Genomic DNA, 17,133 nt, shown 5'->3' on the forward strand with positions numbered 1-17,133 from the left:
GCATGCTCCATTGAGCGTAGGTGGAAGAAACTAAAATGAGCTCTGACATGCAAATTAAGTGTTTCCAGACACATGTCCACATAACAGCTTTTCTTTATTTGTGTGTGAGGAATGTTTCCTGAAAGTTTGGCCGTACCTTTTTGTAACACCCTGTATATTTTATTTATGTATTTTGCATCATATGCAAGTGTGGATGCTGCACTGTTGTGGTGCAGTTACAGTCCCTTATTCTCTATTCCCATTTATCTCCCTTGGCTCCCCACCTTCCCTACTCTCCACACATTTTTAACCAACCACCCCCACTCCCCTCCCTCTAATACCTAGTTCTAATACTACATTTCCTTCCCTTCCAGTTCACTATTACTCTTACATCCACAAGCTAAACATACAACAAGTATTATATACATAGCCTCTAAGTCAAGTCAAAGTTTGTAAATTCCGTCATTGTACTGTCCTTAGTTAACATCCTTGTAATGAATAAGATCTGTATCTATTGTAATTAAGATAGACTGTACACATACATGAATCTATTTACAGTATGTAACACCAAAATAGATTTCATTAGGATTTTTCCCTACTAAGGGACGACCACTCTACTTCAAGCAAGTGCAATGCATGTTTACATTTCCACAAGCATAGTATGATTACTACATATTTTCCTAGTTTTACTATATTTCATAAATATTGCACTGTGACTGCAGTCTCATATTTCCTATCCCATCCCACACCCCTACTCCCTCCCATCCCTCCTGTGTCTTCTGGTCTCTCTCCCATTCCATCATCCCCAGCTCTCCAGCCGGACAGTATTATTATACCAATGTAATCCAATGCATTACCATTCTCCTCCACCCAGCTGCCCCACCCCCCACTGCCCCCTGTTCCTTAATGCTTTGTTGGGGGTCTATATCTCAGTCTCTTGTAACACCCCCCCCCCTCCCCCTATTTTGGAGCTTTCAATCACTTACCTGTTCTATCCCCCACCCCCCATCTACCACCCCAACTTTATCCCACATCTGCACTCTCATTTTGATCTTTCCTGCTTTAACATGTCCCTTCTGTCATTTTATCCAACCCCCCCCCCTCCCCCCAAATCTGTATCACCAACACACACACACCTTTCCAACTATCATTTACCCCCTTCCCACCCCAACACTACCCTCCCATCGCTGTTTCAACTCCTGTTGTTAACTTTCATATTTTTATTATCAATAGCACTTACTATATCTTTTAGTGATTAATTGTCTTTGAATTTTATTTTATTTTGCTCCTTTTACACATAAGTTCCTCACCCAACTTAATGTGGGTTCACTTACAGTTGTTGACAATTTGTTGTATACATGTTTATTGCCAATTTTAGTATTCAGTTGTTCTATTGCCCATACTCTTTGATTTCGCTATAATTACGACTCACTAGTATTTACTGATCTTTTTACAAGATGATCATTTTACATCTGGCATTTTGTTGGGAGTAAATATTTTTCTCAATTTATGGCCAATTTTGAGCTCGATGTCCTGCAAAATATGTTAACAACATAAACTGTAAGTACATTCCAGTATTTCGTAATTATACACTAATTTACATACATTAATTAAGCCACTTTACAACTTTTGAAATTTCACATGGCCTTACTGTAAGCAATTTTTGCTTTTAGCAATCACCTGAAAATGGCATAAAATGCCATATAATAAACAATACAGTAAAACGGTGATGTGTTCATTTAAAATACACACACACACACACACACACACTAACTTAAGCACCCATTCCCATGACTCCTAACTAAATTAGTCTATGGTCTCAGGTATATTGCTGTAAAATGACCAAATCGTCAGTTATTTTAGCATTTTATAAAATAAATTGAAAGTACACTCAGAGTGATCTTAATGTTAATGTGTGAAATTTGGTGAATATTTAGATGTGAGCAGTGCATTAATGCTAACAGTTAAATGAAAAAGCATGAGTTTTAGGTATGATATTGCTGTTGCTGTTTTATCCAGAATATGTGCTGACTCTCTAAGTTCTCATCTTATAGTAGTTTGACTACAGTATCTTAATCCTCAAGTTGTATGTTGTGGCAGAGTTAGTGGCCTAAGCTATATAAGCAATAGCGAAACACAGAGTATACTCTGAGTTCCTCATCAAACCTCTAGTGGCATCAAGGGACCAATGAGATGTTTCAGAAGACTGTCAAGAGGTAGGGAGGGGGAGAGAGAGAGAGAGAGAGAGAGAGAGAGAGAGAGAGAGAGAGAGAGAGACTGACGTATTGGCATCTAAGCATCTCAAAACAGAAGTTTTTCTACACCCAAAAAATTCAAGTAACAGACCTCGAGGCGTTCTGTAGTTTCAAATATTGTATGAATAATTTTTATTGCTTCTATCATTATACAATTGCTTCATCATTTCCTTTCCTTGTGTGTACTGGAATTTAATTTCTCTTCTATTAAACAGCTACTTTCTCCCTTACTTCATGTGGCGATCAAAGAGTGAGTTTTCTAACCTCATTCTCACATTGCTACTCTTGTCAAGTTATATACCTACTTTAATGGCATTCAGTGATATGTTTATCTCATTTCTGATGTGCTAATGAAGGAATAATATCCACTGACCTGTTGAGTAACTATCTCACTGAAGATATTACACAAGTATGAAACTGTTAGTTTTTATCAGCACAGTTTCACGAGTTTTTATTGATCATCTGATTGACAACAGTGCAGAAGCTATTATATATAAGGTCAGCAGCAATTTTCCAACCCTACAGCCAGCCCCTAGCAGAACCCAATTAAATTCAGAGGCAATAAATCCTACAGGACGAAAATTTACTGCCATATCAGACAATATTCTCCACTTTCATTTGTATGATACTGACTAAAACAAGACACCCACAGAAAAGTGGTACAGGGAAGATATAAAACTTCACCAGCATCAACTAAATGCTGGACAAAGGTTTCCTCTAGACTTTTCTAGGCATTTCAGACATCAGTGGTACACATCCATCTTGTTCCTACATGCTTTCTGATGTCATATACACAGTTTTCATAATAATGTTCCCTTGTTCTGGGAGAAAACATTTAAGTGGTTGGGTGGGGAGGACCTTTGCTATTTAATTCCTGAACCGCATTTAATTCTTTGAAGCTGGTTTAACAAACTGAGTATACAAAAAAAAGTAAGTAAGATTTACAAATTAATGTTTCCGTCAACCGTAGGTTCTATTTGTTCATGTGTCTTGAGTCACTTCATAGGTACAAACAGTTACATCAACATTCAAATTGGGAGTTGGGAATCATTATAAGAAAATAATTAGCACTTTCCAAATAATAAGTATATATTTCAGACAGTTCATATCCCCTATCACTAAAATATATGATCAATACAGACAGAAAAATAAGGGTTGTCTCAACATGACTGCAGAAAATTCTACTACATGAACAAAATGAAACTCAAATGGCGCTTCATAAAGATAGACATTTGTACGTATTTTCGTAAATATACTTAAATGCATATAGTATATAATATGTGGAGAAGGAAACTGCGAAATTATCTAAAAGGGTGCATACAAAGAAGGAATCATATACAAAGCACTCATTATTAAAAACACACTGTAACAGTATCCAAATCCTTTTATTTACAAACAAACTTTATTAAACACATATTTACAAAATAAATACTGTAAAATGAGAACCATTCACATTCTCTGCATTCTAATCAAACTACAAGAAACTGACTGATGCTGCGATAGTAATCTCTATGCAAAATGGACTGAAGTTCATCATTATTGAGCCACTGAAAATCATTTAACTTATTCTTATTTGTTTTGACGTCACCAGAAAGGTACCGAGCTTTGAAGAAAAACACCTGTCGGAGAAAAATGGCATATAATATACTTTTCAGAATGTAATAAAACTGATAAATTTTATTTCATGCATGATGATATGAAAATAGAGTTGTTATAAAAAAAATTGTTATGTTAACATAAGTGAGAGGAAGGAATGCAAAATTAGACACACGGTTCTTCTAAAGAAGTGATTTAAGTGCCCTCATCAGTGTGTGTTGAGTGCATCTGATGATTTGTGAGTGAATGTGTGTACTTTAGCTAGAAAAAGTGCAAGAGCTCCAAAGCTAGAGTGAATGCTGCTTCCTGTTACGTGTTTCTGTAATCCACTCAGTCTGCTGATTGGCTAAGGTGCATAATAAGAAAGGCAGCTTGGTCACTCAGCATGAACCAACAGATGTCTCTGAATCTCTGCAGTTTGCTCACAGTACCATGGCCCTTCCTAGCAGTAATATTCTGAATAGTTTTCATAGCAAAGTATTGAAAGAGATTCATAAGTTTTCAAACACTTGCATTATATATTAAATGGATCAAACTACTTATAGCTACCCAGTTTTGTTTGTCCTAAAAGCGCCCATGATATTGATTTGAAAAGCCGTGTTTTTTTCAGCACATAAAATAGACAATGCCTGTGAAAGAACTGATATACCCAGTTTGCAGATGTAAATTACATCTGAAATACATTTCATAACATTGCCGGTAATATGGGATTATTATGGAGATAGACACCTCGAGATTAGACAGCACAACATTCTAAAAAGTGGAAGTCCCAAACTAGAAAAGAAACTAATTTCAGGTTTGTAACTTGGCATGCTCTGAGGGCATTTACGTAGGAGACACCTACAAAACACTCATTCTTTGTCCCATCTTTGAATATTTCCCAAGCACGTGGGACTTACACTAAACTAAATACACATAACAGAGGATAATAATTTAACCTTAGACTGGCTTATCCAGTTTAATGGAGACTCTGTACCATGTCGCAACATGACGTTCTCCACTTTAACAAATCACTGCCAGTGATGAAAAGAAGTGATAAATAAAAAATAAATGAATGTTACACCAAAGCAGAATAGTTCAAACATGATAGGTACTACCAATAAACACACTCTCATAGTTTAGTGAATAAATTATTTCTTCCTATAAAACTCATGTAAGTCATGATAACGAAGTTGGCAGATTTTCAGTTACAAGGACAGAAAAGGAAGTAACTGAATCTAAAATTGCAATGAAAGTACCATTTGAAGATTTAACGAGCTGTTGCTTTACTCTGTCTCTAATGCGTGGGATTACAAAATATTGGTTGCACAGATATTTACTGGTTCATGCTGAATGACCAAGCTGCCTTTCTTATGACATCATAAACGTTAGCCAGTAAGCATTTAACCTTGCATGATGCCATTTTGCCACAAACAGCAGGTGGTGTGTAGGCCCATTAAGGACTTAGAAAGGTTCCTCTTATTAGTAAAATAGTTTCTCAAAATGAGAAATGAAAACTCTCCCGTAGGCAGAAATGTTTTCAAGTAATATAGGTTATGTAATGTCTTTCCAAACTATAACAAAAATCTTGATTAGACCACATCTTTCACGCTTTATATTAAATTATCTTTAGTGATCATTGTAATAACATAGTTTTTCTTTCGAATCTGTTTGCGAAAACCAAAAACAGTTCTCATGTTTTAAACTGCTTCTTAAACAGTATTAAATTACTAGTATTACTCATAATGTTTTGTTCCTATTTCATTCCTAACGTTCTTCTGCAAACAGGTGTTCAGTTTTAGTACACTGTACTTTACTGACAAGGTAGGTTGTGTGTGTGTGTGTGTGTGTGTGTGTGTGTGTGTAAGTGCGCACAATTTTTAGCTGTTTGCGTTATCTTTTCATAAGGTCCCTTTAATGTGTTCAAAAGTGTGCATGTGCAGAGTGTAGAGTGTAGTGTATTCATTTATAACTTTTCACCAACAAAATTCATGTTAAAATCATTTGGTTGCAGATGGCAAGCTATAAGTATAGGATAATGTATAAATTGTCTGACATAACCTCGGAATGTAAAATTAAGGTACTGACAAAATCAAACAAAAACTGTCTTTAGGCCTAGTTTTCGTAGATGAGTTATCACTTCCAATATATTCAGATTTGTTAGATTTGAATACAGAAAACCCACTGATAATGGCACAGAGGTGTTTTGGTCACATGAAAAAAACAGTTTTTTGCATAAAGGATGGACCTTATATCCAAGAATAATGACACATAAACTGCTAGGATTCAAATCAAACTGTTAAAGGAAACCAACGAATGAATTGGCCTGCAGACATAATTTGAAAAAAACAGAACAACTAACATCAGAGATGCCTCCAACATCCCTAGACGAAATATGAAGACATTAGCAGTGAAGAAAAATTTTAGCTGTGCAGACAAATTTAAGTAACTGTGTGAGATCTGCATGAAAAATGGACTGGACAAGGAAGCACTAAAGGAATGAATAAACAAACTTGAAGCACCTACCAAATGTCACCTATATCGACAATAAAAAACGTCTTTCACTAAACACTAAGATACTTCACTCTGAAATGGTTCTGAAGCCAGTAGTTATGTATGCAGCTGAAACATTATCTCTTAATGCAAATAAAGACCTCCTTGAAGAACTTGAGAGAAAAGAGTGCAATATCATTATGGTGATCATCGGATCCTATTACAAGAATAGTATCCACCACAAAAGATCCAATACGGAAGTTTAAGGCAAAATACAAAAAATTACAGACTCAATCTCCAAAAAATGTGTGCAATTTGGTAGTCATCTCAAACAAATGGAAGGAACAGGTTGATCAAGAAGATCCTCCACTTTTTTTATTCAAATCCCATAACCACAACAATGCCCTTGTTTAAAAATACTGAGAATACTTCCAAACGCACAAATAAAGCCTGACAACACCTGTGAGACAGATAGCTTCCGTAAGAATATAGCGTCGAACATGCTACACCAAGATGAGCAACCAAAAAGTAGACATTGTGCCCTTAGATGGAGGTGTGTAAAGAAGTCCACTCACAAAGAGTGAAGGAAAGAAATCTGGGCTTCAAAGAAAGCAAAGCTCAATGTCAAATGTAAGAGGATTTAACATGGTTTTAAATGGTCCCAGAGAAATAATAATAATAATAATAACACAAAAGGACAAATGCTAGTAATACTCTGTCTGGGCTAAAATGGTACAGTAAATAAATTGATATTGCTTGTCTACCGTGATTAAGTCTTCCAACTCTCGACTTTCTGCTTATGTAGTGATTAAATACCAGATTCATGAAAGTGAGCACACCAATACTTTGCAAGCAATATGGCATGATGATTTAAAGTCACTAACCTCTTATTCCCCTCATATTACAGGCAACTTCCTCCTCCTCCTCCTCCTCCTCCCACCCCCCCCCCCCCCCTCCAAGGGCATTTACAACAACGTAAGTTATTATATTAAAATGTAAGGGAAATCACAAATAAAATTACTGGAGAAATTATGAAATCAGTTAAATATGCAGACTCAACACAGTGAAATTTGACCTCATGGAATACAAAAAGGAAGAACACTTAATGTTTGCTTTCTTTTTCAGACTGAGTAAAAAGGTAGGAACCCTTATTTAGTCATACGGTACATAGTTCTAAGACAAAACAAACAGCACCTTCTTAATGATGTGGTATGAGCTAGGGCTTCAGTGTCAACAGTTGCTCGCTACTACATGGGAATATATCAGTAGAACCTTATGGATGAGTTCTAAATGTCCTGCATGTAATAAAACAAATTACACTATTTCATTATTAATGTACTACCTACTTGTTCTTCAAACAAAATTCTGGTTTGTGAAGCTTCAAATACCTTACCTTAGCTCCAACTGATTCATTGCGAACTGCTGTTGGGTACCTATACTTATAGAATCCACATGGAGCATTTCCAATGAACTGAACCCTTAAATTATTTCCGCAACTTTCCTTAAGGACTCGCTCTGCAGCCTACAGAACAAGAAGGGAAAAAAAAATAACTTTCTCAGAATTTCCTAAGTGTCTTTTAAACAAGTCATTTTAAGTACACTTGAAAACATTTTCAAGTAAAATGATAAATATTTTGATTTAGTACCTGAACAGCACAGCAAAGTGCTGTTTTCTTTTTTTAAATAAATAAATAAATATGAGTTTTAGTTATGAAGACTATTACGTGAAAATATACTCAAGCAAAGATTCTTACTGAAAATAAGTAAAATGATCAACTTTCCCCAAAGTTCTAAGATGTCTTTACCACTGGTTACTTCCCCATTCCCAAGAGCTCTTCCCATCACATGTGTATTTCTGGAATCATTCCTACTTGTCTTACATTTGCTTCTGTTCTCCTAAGATTTTCATTTACAAAACACATTTTGCCCACCTTTAGTATAACCGGCAGTCAAATAAAAAGGCGACAGACAGAAAAAGGTAAAAAAACTGTGTATTATTTAAAAAGTAATTACCATAACTGTTACTACATTTATCCCACTGTGAGATAAAATGGCCAATGCCTTCATAGAAAAATGCTTGCAGTTGTCTACAGAACCATGATTGTACACAGGCATGCATCTCTTTGTCTGAAGCTATGAATGTCTTATTTCAGGGCTCCTAAAACATCAGATGGGGAGATACCGGGACTCTATAGTGGATGTGTTGGGGGCTTACTAAAGAAATTTTTGCAGCTTGGCAATATGTGCTTCCCCCCCAGCACCCCACCTCCAAATACTGTTTTGACTACAAAGCGGTAGTTACTCAGGAAAGCCTTTACATGTCCTCCATACAATCCTAATCTCTCCCCATGCAATTGCCATATTTTTGGAGCCCTAAAGAAAGACATTCACAGCCAACGATTTGCTTCAGATGAAGAGGTGTACACATGGGTACTATCACAGTTTTGTAGGCAACTACAAACATTTTTCCATGAAGGCATTGATCATCTTTTCTCAAAATGGGATAAATGTTGTAACAGTTATTGCAATTACACTTGAAAAAACAAACAGTTTACTTACTTTTTTCCATCTGTCTTGTTTTCATTTGACTAGTCAATTTGTCATTTGTGGAACAAGTACACATCCTTAAATCAAAATTTTAGGGTTACACTTTTCTCTCTAACACTGCGTGTTCCAATTCTCTGCATAACAAATTCACTGTTTTGAGCTTCATGCACAGTTTATCAACGATAAATTATAATATTATGCACTACATTCAAGGCGTTTCGAAACAGTACTGAAAAACCTACGCATTATAATGTATGCCTGGAAGAATGAATTAAGAATAAGAAATCATTTCTGGGAATTTCATGTATAATACTACAGAGTATCAAAGCATACAGGTCTGCCAACTACACACCAAGAAGGCCTCATCTGAAATGGTGTAGCAGTGGAAGGGGCACCAAATTTGTTATGAAAATCAGTAAATTACTCAATGGACAGTATTTTTCAATACAGGTATTTCATTTATTCCAAGCAAGAGTCGTTCATGATGTCATCATCTAGACAAGAGTTGACTGTAATCTGAATCCGTTTTAGCAAACTAATAGTTTCTCTCAGGCAATAAAATTTTATTGATTATGAAATACAAGTTCTTGAAGTTTATTCAGAATTGGAAATGTTTAATTAGTAATTACATGCCATAATTTATTTAATATAAAGGTGTTTTGAATTTTGTATGCATAAAAAAAGTGTGAATTTATGTGCGGCTTTTACTCTGAGACGAGTTATCACTTAAGAGTGCTAAAAGTGCATGTGTACAGTTCGCTGACCTGTGTGGTGAATTTTATTTTGTGACCTTGACCTGAATGGAGAGTAAATCCAGTTTCATTTAAACTTTACATAAGATAAGACACACCAAGTTATTACAAAAGAGTCGTTTACCCCATTGGGGAAAACTGAAACCTGCATGCTCGGTTTGAAATATGTTACACATCAGCGCGTGATTGAGCTGTCCAGTAAATCACGTACAATAGTTGCAAATGTGTGTGGACTTAAAGCACGAAGTTGGAAATTAATTTTGAGACAAGTGCTGATTTTGACAAAAATTAAGCAAAAGTTTATTCAAAATATCGAGGTCCAGTTTAAATTGAGACATGTACCACTTTATTGATTATGTTGCCTAGCAACACTGTAAGGCAGCTTAATTAATTCATTAGAATGATTTGCGATGTAGTAAAGCCCATTACACACACAAAATGTTACACAAAGTTTGCTGACTGCATGAGAGTGTTTTTCTTTCCACAAATGCCAATAAACCGGCAATTTCAAAAGTTAAATTATTAACTGTTGTGTAACTTCAGTGATTGTTCAACACCACTGCGGAACTTGTTGTATCATGTCTCTTCACAAGGGATCTCAAGAAGCCGGGATATACAAGAAGAGAAAGACTTAAGAAGAGGCATCGGCATAATGGCACAGTTTTTAAGCCAGACTGCAGAAACGGAAATCATCATTACTGCATTACTGCACAGCCATAAAAAGCTGCAGTCAAAGCTCCTCCTCTTTCTAGAGTAGTACACGATCTACATACTCCAACAGAATACTGCTGAGTCTCAGAGAGTATTAGTGACACCCAATTATGATACGTTACTGTGCCATCTTGGACTACGAAGTCCTCTGACTGGTCATCCATTAAAGATCTTAGTATACTTGATCAGTATGTAATAGTAGATATTTCAACTACCAACTATAACAAGTGAGGAACAGTGTAAAGCAAGAACATGCCATTTTCAGTGATATAGAGATGGCACAACATTACATATATAGTATTCCAGCTATATTCAATGGGATGAAACTCTTCATAACAGTAACCAATTGGAATTGTATCTTCCATATTTTTTATTTAGGTTAGCACCAGCACCTCCCACTCCCCCCCCCCCCCCCACCCCCACACCTTTCTGCCACCCCTGTTCATGGAATGGAAAGAGGTGGAGGAAGATGCACAGGTAAGAGTGTAGACTATGGATAGAGAAATGGTAAAAAACAATGGGTAAGTGTGAGTAGGGGATGAGAGATGGGACTGTACGAAACTGTGATGTTCCACTACAGATAGAAAGTATGAACATGGAACATACAATGAAACCATATGTTCCTGTTGTCACTGTTGTGCTGGATGCAACACCAGGCTCTATATGACATCAGCATAAAAGTTATACTTCTGTCTGTTGGCATTAAAAGCTTAATTTCATAACATTCAAAATGCTTTAAAAAACGATCATTCAACAAGTTGATTTGCAACCCTTGTATCTTTACATTTGGATTAATTTTTCTTAAGTATGTGATAGAACTGTAGAAAAACAGATGCAATGACAGTTATGTTACATAAGTTTTCAGAAAAATAAAATGGTAATCTTCATGGTATGTTGGGTTAGTTGCATGACAACTTTAGCGTTCTCACAAAAATCTGGAGAGACAAGTGTGGTTAAAAGCAATAAAACAATAGGTTGAAGTCCTGACACAAAACAAAATATTAAGTTTCAGCACATATCTCATCTGGTAAGCTACCAATGAAACTAGCATGTAACACAGTTATTAGGCCTCTAGTATTTTCCTTGTTCATTTCTCTAGGAACTTAAGTTCTCCAAAGCCTCAAAATTTCAAATTTTGTCAATCTCTCTTGTTTGCATTACTCTTTCATTGTAGGTGAGGTAAAGTTATTTCTCCAAGAAATATGCGCGAGATTATTTTTATCAAAGTGATGATATTTTATAATCAGTTACACTGATGTACTACACTTGAAATATCGTAAACTCATGAAACTGTGTGGCCGGTTAATTGAAATTTGGCAAAACAGGTAATGGATTGTGATATGTGGAGACAATATTGATTTTTGTGCAACAAAATTTTGCCCTCTTTTGCTTAAATTCATACCTATCATTCATTTTGGAGTTATTCAATAATTATATGGGAAATCTACCAGCATCATTAGTGAGTATTGCCTCACCTATCTTCAATGTATTTTAATCATCATCTTGTACTGTTATGTTAATTTCATTTTCAATTTATTAATATATTTAAAAATGAATATGTTTCTGAGAACTGTATGTGTAAAAATACCTGTCGCATTGTTTCACCTTCAACACGCACGCCTTGAGGAAATGCCCACACATGGCCATTACCAATTTTCATTTGTCCCAAAAGCATTAAAGTTGTTGATAAACAACGTTCCAGTGATTTCTTATTGCCTTTACGATCTGCATCTGTGGGAAAAATTTTAATTTAGTATACCACACTCATTAACAAAAATTGATAATTTCACCACATTATTTTCAAAAAATATTTTCTCTTAATCATCAAATGTAACATACAACAGACAAGTTAAAAATCTTTGACATTCAAGTAACGAAAGAAAAAATCTATAATCACATACTACTAATATTAAAATATTGTCCTTGACTAGTATGTTGTTGTTGTTGTTTGTTTGGGAGGAAGAGACCAAACAGCAAGGTCATCGGTCTCATCGGATTAGAGAAGGATGTCAGCCGTGCCCTTTCAAAGGTACCATCCCGGCATTTGCCTGGATCGATTTAGGGAAATCACGGAAAACCTAAATCAGGATGGCCGGACGTGGGATTTAATCGTCGTCCTCCCAAATGCGAGTCCAGTGTGCTGACCACTGCGCCACCTCGCTCGGTCCATGACTAGTATGAAGAATTACAGTTTGTACAGAAACCAGATGGCAGTTAAAAGAGTTGAGGGACATGAAAGGAAAGCAGTGGTTCGGAAGGGAGTAAGACAGGGTTGTAATCTCTCCCTCATGTTATTCAATCTGTGTGTTGAGCAAGCAGTAAAGGAAACAAAACAAAAATTCGGAGTAGGCATTAAAATCCATGGAGAAGAAATAAAAACTTTGAAGTTTGCCGACGACATTGTAATTCTGTCAGAGACAGCAAAGGACTTGGAAGACCACTTGAACAGAATGGAAAATGTCTTGAAAGGAGGATACAAGATGAACATCAACAAAAGCAAAACGAGGATAATAGAATATAGTCAAATTAAGTCGGGTGATGCTGAGGGAATTAGATTAGGAAATGAGACACTTAAAGTAGTAAAGGAGTTTTGCTATTTGGGGAGCAAAATAACTGATGATGGTTGAAGTAGAGAGGATATACAATGTAGACTGGCAATGGCAAGAAAAGTGTTTCTGAAGAAGAGAAATTTGTTAACATCGAGTATCGATTTAAGTGTCAGGAAGTCGTGTCTGAAAGTATTTGTATGGAGTGTAGGCATGTATGGAAGCGAAACATGGACAATAAATAGTTCGGACAAGAAGAGAAAAGAAGCTTTCGAAAGTGGTGCTACAAAAAAATACTGAAGATTAGACGGGTAGATCACATAACTAATGAGGATGTATTGAACAGAATTGGGGAGGAGTTTGTGGCACAACTTGACAAGAAGAAGGGATCGGTTGGTAGGACATGTTCTAAGGCATCAGGGGATCACCAATTTAGTATTGGAGGGCAGTGTGGAGGGTAAAAATTATAGAGGGAGACCATGAGGTGAATACACTAAGCAGATTCAGAAGGATGTAGGTTGCAGTAGGTACTGGGAGATGAAGAAGCTAGCACAGGATAGAGTAGGATGGAGGAGTTGCATCAAACCAGTCTCAGGACTGAAGACCACAGCAACAACACAACATATCCCCTACATTGCATGTTAGGGTTTTTTTGTGTTGGCTATCCTTGGAATGCAACGATCGGTACTCTTTTGTTTCTGCTGTTTGTAAACAACATGCTTTCAAACACGAAGTTAGTTTTGTTCAAGTGTGATTGTGAGTAGTTGTTATAATTACATTTGTAGTGCTTGTTTACATGTGTTTAGTTGTGTTTACTGAAGATGATGAAACATAAAGGCATTTTCAAGAAACGACAATTTAGAGGAAACAAGTTTAGAAAGAATGGAATTTTCACTCTACAGCAGAGTGTTCGCTGATATGAAACTTCCTGGCAGATTAAAACTGTGTGCTGGACCGAGACTCGAACTCGGGACCTTTGGAGGCAATGAAGAGAGATGTTTGGGACATATTCTCCAGTAAGTCCTCTACTGATGATAAGCCATGTCATGGATTGTGTCCATCAGGAAAACATTTGTGGTGCTAATACAACAGGGCTCAGGCAACTGGAGAATCTTATTCTCACCAGCATTCTCTTCCTGCTACTGTTATTACTGCAGTTAAACCTATTTTCAGAGACTTGGCTCATCCTGACCTTCTAAGGAAATGTCTGCACGGGCAGACACAGAACCCAAATGAATGTTTCAACAGCATAATTTGGAACCGCCTTCCTAAAACTGTATTTGTAGACGTGCATACAATGAAACTAGGGGTTCATGATGCTGTTATTACATTCAATTGTGGTAGTGCCGGAATGTGTTGGGTACTGAACAAGCTGGGAATTAATCCTGGTGAAAATATGATCACTGGGCTGCAACACTGCAATTAAATGAGGATAGCCAGTGCAAACAGGTCTGCATCTAATATGGCCAAGAAAGCAAGACAAACATCCAGGAATGTGAAAAGGAAACCGAAAGACATGCTAGAGGCTAAAGAAGGGCTATCATATGCAGCAGGACAGTTTTAATTAACTGTAAGTAACAAATTTCAAAAGTTTTTTTCTTTAAAGTCAATTTCCCACAAACTAAAATTTTCAGTACATATGCTCCATCATATCAGAAACTATCATAGACAAATGAATGAAATTTTCAGAGACTCTGCATAACAAAAAAGCTACCTCTGGTACTACATTCATTAATATTCCCCCATTAGAAAGTTCACAAAAAATATTTCTTAATAACTATAAAATGGATAAATTAGATTTTAGTACAGTTGACACTATTAGCATCATGTAACATACAGTACAAATATTAAGATCCTACATCAAATAGTTTTTTCAAGAATGGGTCAAATACTTGCCTACATTAACATGGGTTAGATACACAGGGTGTGGGCCCCTTAAGGTACTGAAAGGTCATAAAAACAAAACAAATGAGAGCGAAACTTTATTTTTAACAGAGTTGACTGTGCACCATGGGGATGTTGTGGTGTGTGCAGACACTTTTAAATTCCTCTAATTACGGTACTTTCTGTCGTCCATTTTCCTGGAAGTAAGCTTTTTCTAGTTCAGTAAAATACAGAGAATCAATTTTTTGACAGTAATTCACATACGTCCTGTTAATGCAGTTAACCTCCTCCATATGTAACTTTATAGTCATTTGTTATATTTTCCAAACCAAATGTCTGTGAGAGCAGTGTCCACATTCCTGAAGCCAACAGATACCTGACTCTGCATCACATATTACAAATGATTTCGCATTTGTCATGTCACTAATCAAGCAAGTTCTTAAAAGCTAACAAGTGAAGTTCAAAAGACTAATGACCTCAGAAGTTGAGCCCCATAACGCTCAGAGCCATTTTGAAGTTCAAAATTTGCAATAAACACATACACAAATATCTCTAGTAATAAGTAATAGGTGTGGAACTGACTATCTGGGCACATCTTGCTTTTTACACCACGTGTTTTAATGCACGTGAAATTTGGTGCAAGCTAGTTTTCTTCAAAGTGGATACTGGGATAACTGATAGAACTTTCACCTTTTCACTGTACAATGCATGCAACTGAACAACTGAAATGATGTTTGAGGAAAATCCCTGACAATCTGTACTAGGATAGTTTGGTTTATTTTCTTATGAAGACAGAACTTCTATTCTGAAGAGATTGGTCAGCTTTGTTTTGATGAAATCATCCACAGCATCAGTAAATTCTCTGGCCTTTTAATATACACGTTTACAGACACAAAATCTATATTGTCCATACTATGGGAAATTACTTGTCCACTTGCTGTCATTATTGATATTCTGTCAAAGCATCTGGAACAGAGGAAGTTTTCTCACTGGAATCATATTTACTTAAAACAGGACTTGTACTCCCAACCCAAAGTCAGTCTCACTTTTTGCTAGTGTTATACATCTCTCTTTTTATGAACATGCAAATAATCAGTACGGTTCACTCTCTAGCAGAACATACACTAATGGCCATTAAAATTGCTACACCAAGAAGAAATGCAGATGATTAACGGGCATTCATTGGACAAATACATTATATTAGTACTGACATGTGATTACAGTTTCACGCAATTTGGGTGCATAGATCCTGAGAAATCAGTCCCCAGAACAACCAGAACAACCAACTCTGGCCATAATAACGGCCTTGATATGCCTGGGCATTGAGTCAAACAGAGCTTGGATGGTGTGTACAGGTACAGCTGCCCATACAGCTTCAACATGATACCACAGTTCATCAAGAGTAGTGACTGGCGTATTGTGATGAGCCAGTTGTTCGGCCACCATTGACCCTGACATTTTTATTGGTGAGAGATCTGAAGAATGTGCTGATCAGGGCAGCAGTCGAACATTTTACGTATCCAGAAAGGCCCGTACAGGACCTGCGACATGCGGTCGTGCATTATCCTGCTGAAATGTAGGGTTTCGCAGGGGTCGAATGAAGGGTACAGCTACATCTGAAATGTAACATCCACTGTTCAAAGTGCCGTCAATGCGAACAAGAGGTGACCGAGACATGTAACCAATGGCACCCCATACCATGATGCCGGGTGATACGCCAGTATGGCGATGACGAATACACGCTTCCAATGTGCGTTCACCGCAATGTCGCCAAACACGGATGCGACCATCATAATGCTGTAAACAGAACCTGGATTCATCCGAAAAAATGACGTTTTGCCATTTGTGCACCCAGGTTCATCGTTGAGTACACCATCACAGGCGCTCCTGCAGCTTCAAGGGTAACCACAGCCATGGTGTCTGAGCTGATAGTGCATGCTCCTGCAAACGTCGTCGAACTGTTCATGCAGATGGTTGCTGTCTTACAAACGTCCCCATCTGTTGACTCGGGGATCGAGACGTGGCTGCACGATCCGTTGCAGCCATCCGGGTAAGACGCCTTCGACTGCTAGTGATATGAGGCCGTTGGGATCCAGCACGGCATTCTGTATTACCTTCCTGAACCCGCCGATTCCATATTCTGCTAACAGTCAATGGATGTCGACCAACTCGAGCAGCAAAGTCGCGGTACGATAAACTGCAATCACGATAGGCTACAATCTGATCTTTATTAAAGTCGGAAACATGATGGTATGCATTTCTCCTCCTTACACGAGGCATCACAACAACGTTTCACCAGGCAGCGTCGGTCAACTGTTGTTTGTGTATGAGAAATTGGTTGGAAAATTTCCTCATGTCAGCATGTTGTAGGTGTCGCCACCGGCTCCAACC

General features: G+C 37.1%; 1 protein-coding gene across 1 annotated transcript in view; it reads right to left on the reverse strand.

The window, feature by feature from the left end:
- Positions 1 to 3,600: 3,600 nt before the first annotated feature.
- Positions 3,601 to 17,133, reverse strand: part of LOC126419311 (39S ribosomal protein L46, mitochondrial-like) — a 34,842-nt gene continuing 21,309 nt past the window's right edge. The window contains exons 4-6 of the mRNA XM_050086491.1: positions 11,901 to 12,043; positions 7,696 to 7,824; positions 3,601 to 3,853 (exon numbers count right to left, since the gene is read on the reverse strand). Of these exons, the coding sequence (XP_049942448.1) occupies positions 3,704 to 3,853; positions 7,696 to 7,824; positions 11,901 to 12,043 (422 nt within the window). The 3' untranslated portion in view covers positions 3,601 to 3,703. The remainder of the gene's footprint in view (positions 3,854 to 7,695; positions 7,825 to 11,900; positions 12,044 to 17,133) is intronic.

This window comes from Schistocerca serialis, chromosome 9 (genome assembly GCF_023864345.2).
Source record: "Schistocerca serialis cubense isolate TAMUIC-IGC-003099 chromosome 9, iqSchSeri2.2, whole genome shotgun sequence".
NCBI lineage: Eukaryota > Metazoa > Arthropoda > Insecta > Orthoptera > Acrididae > Schistocerca > Schistocerca serialis.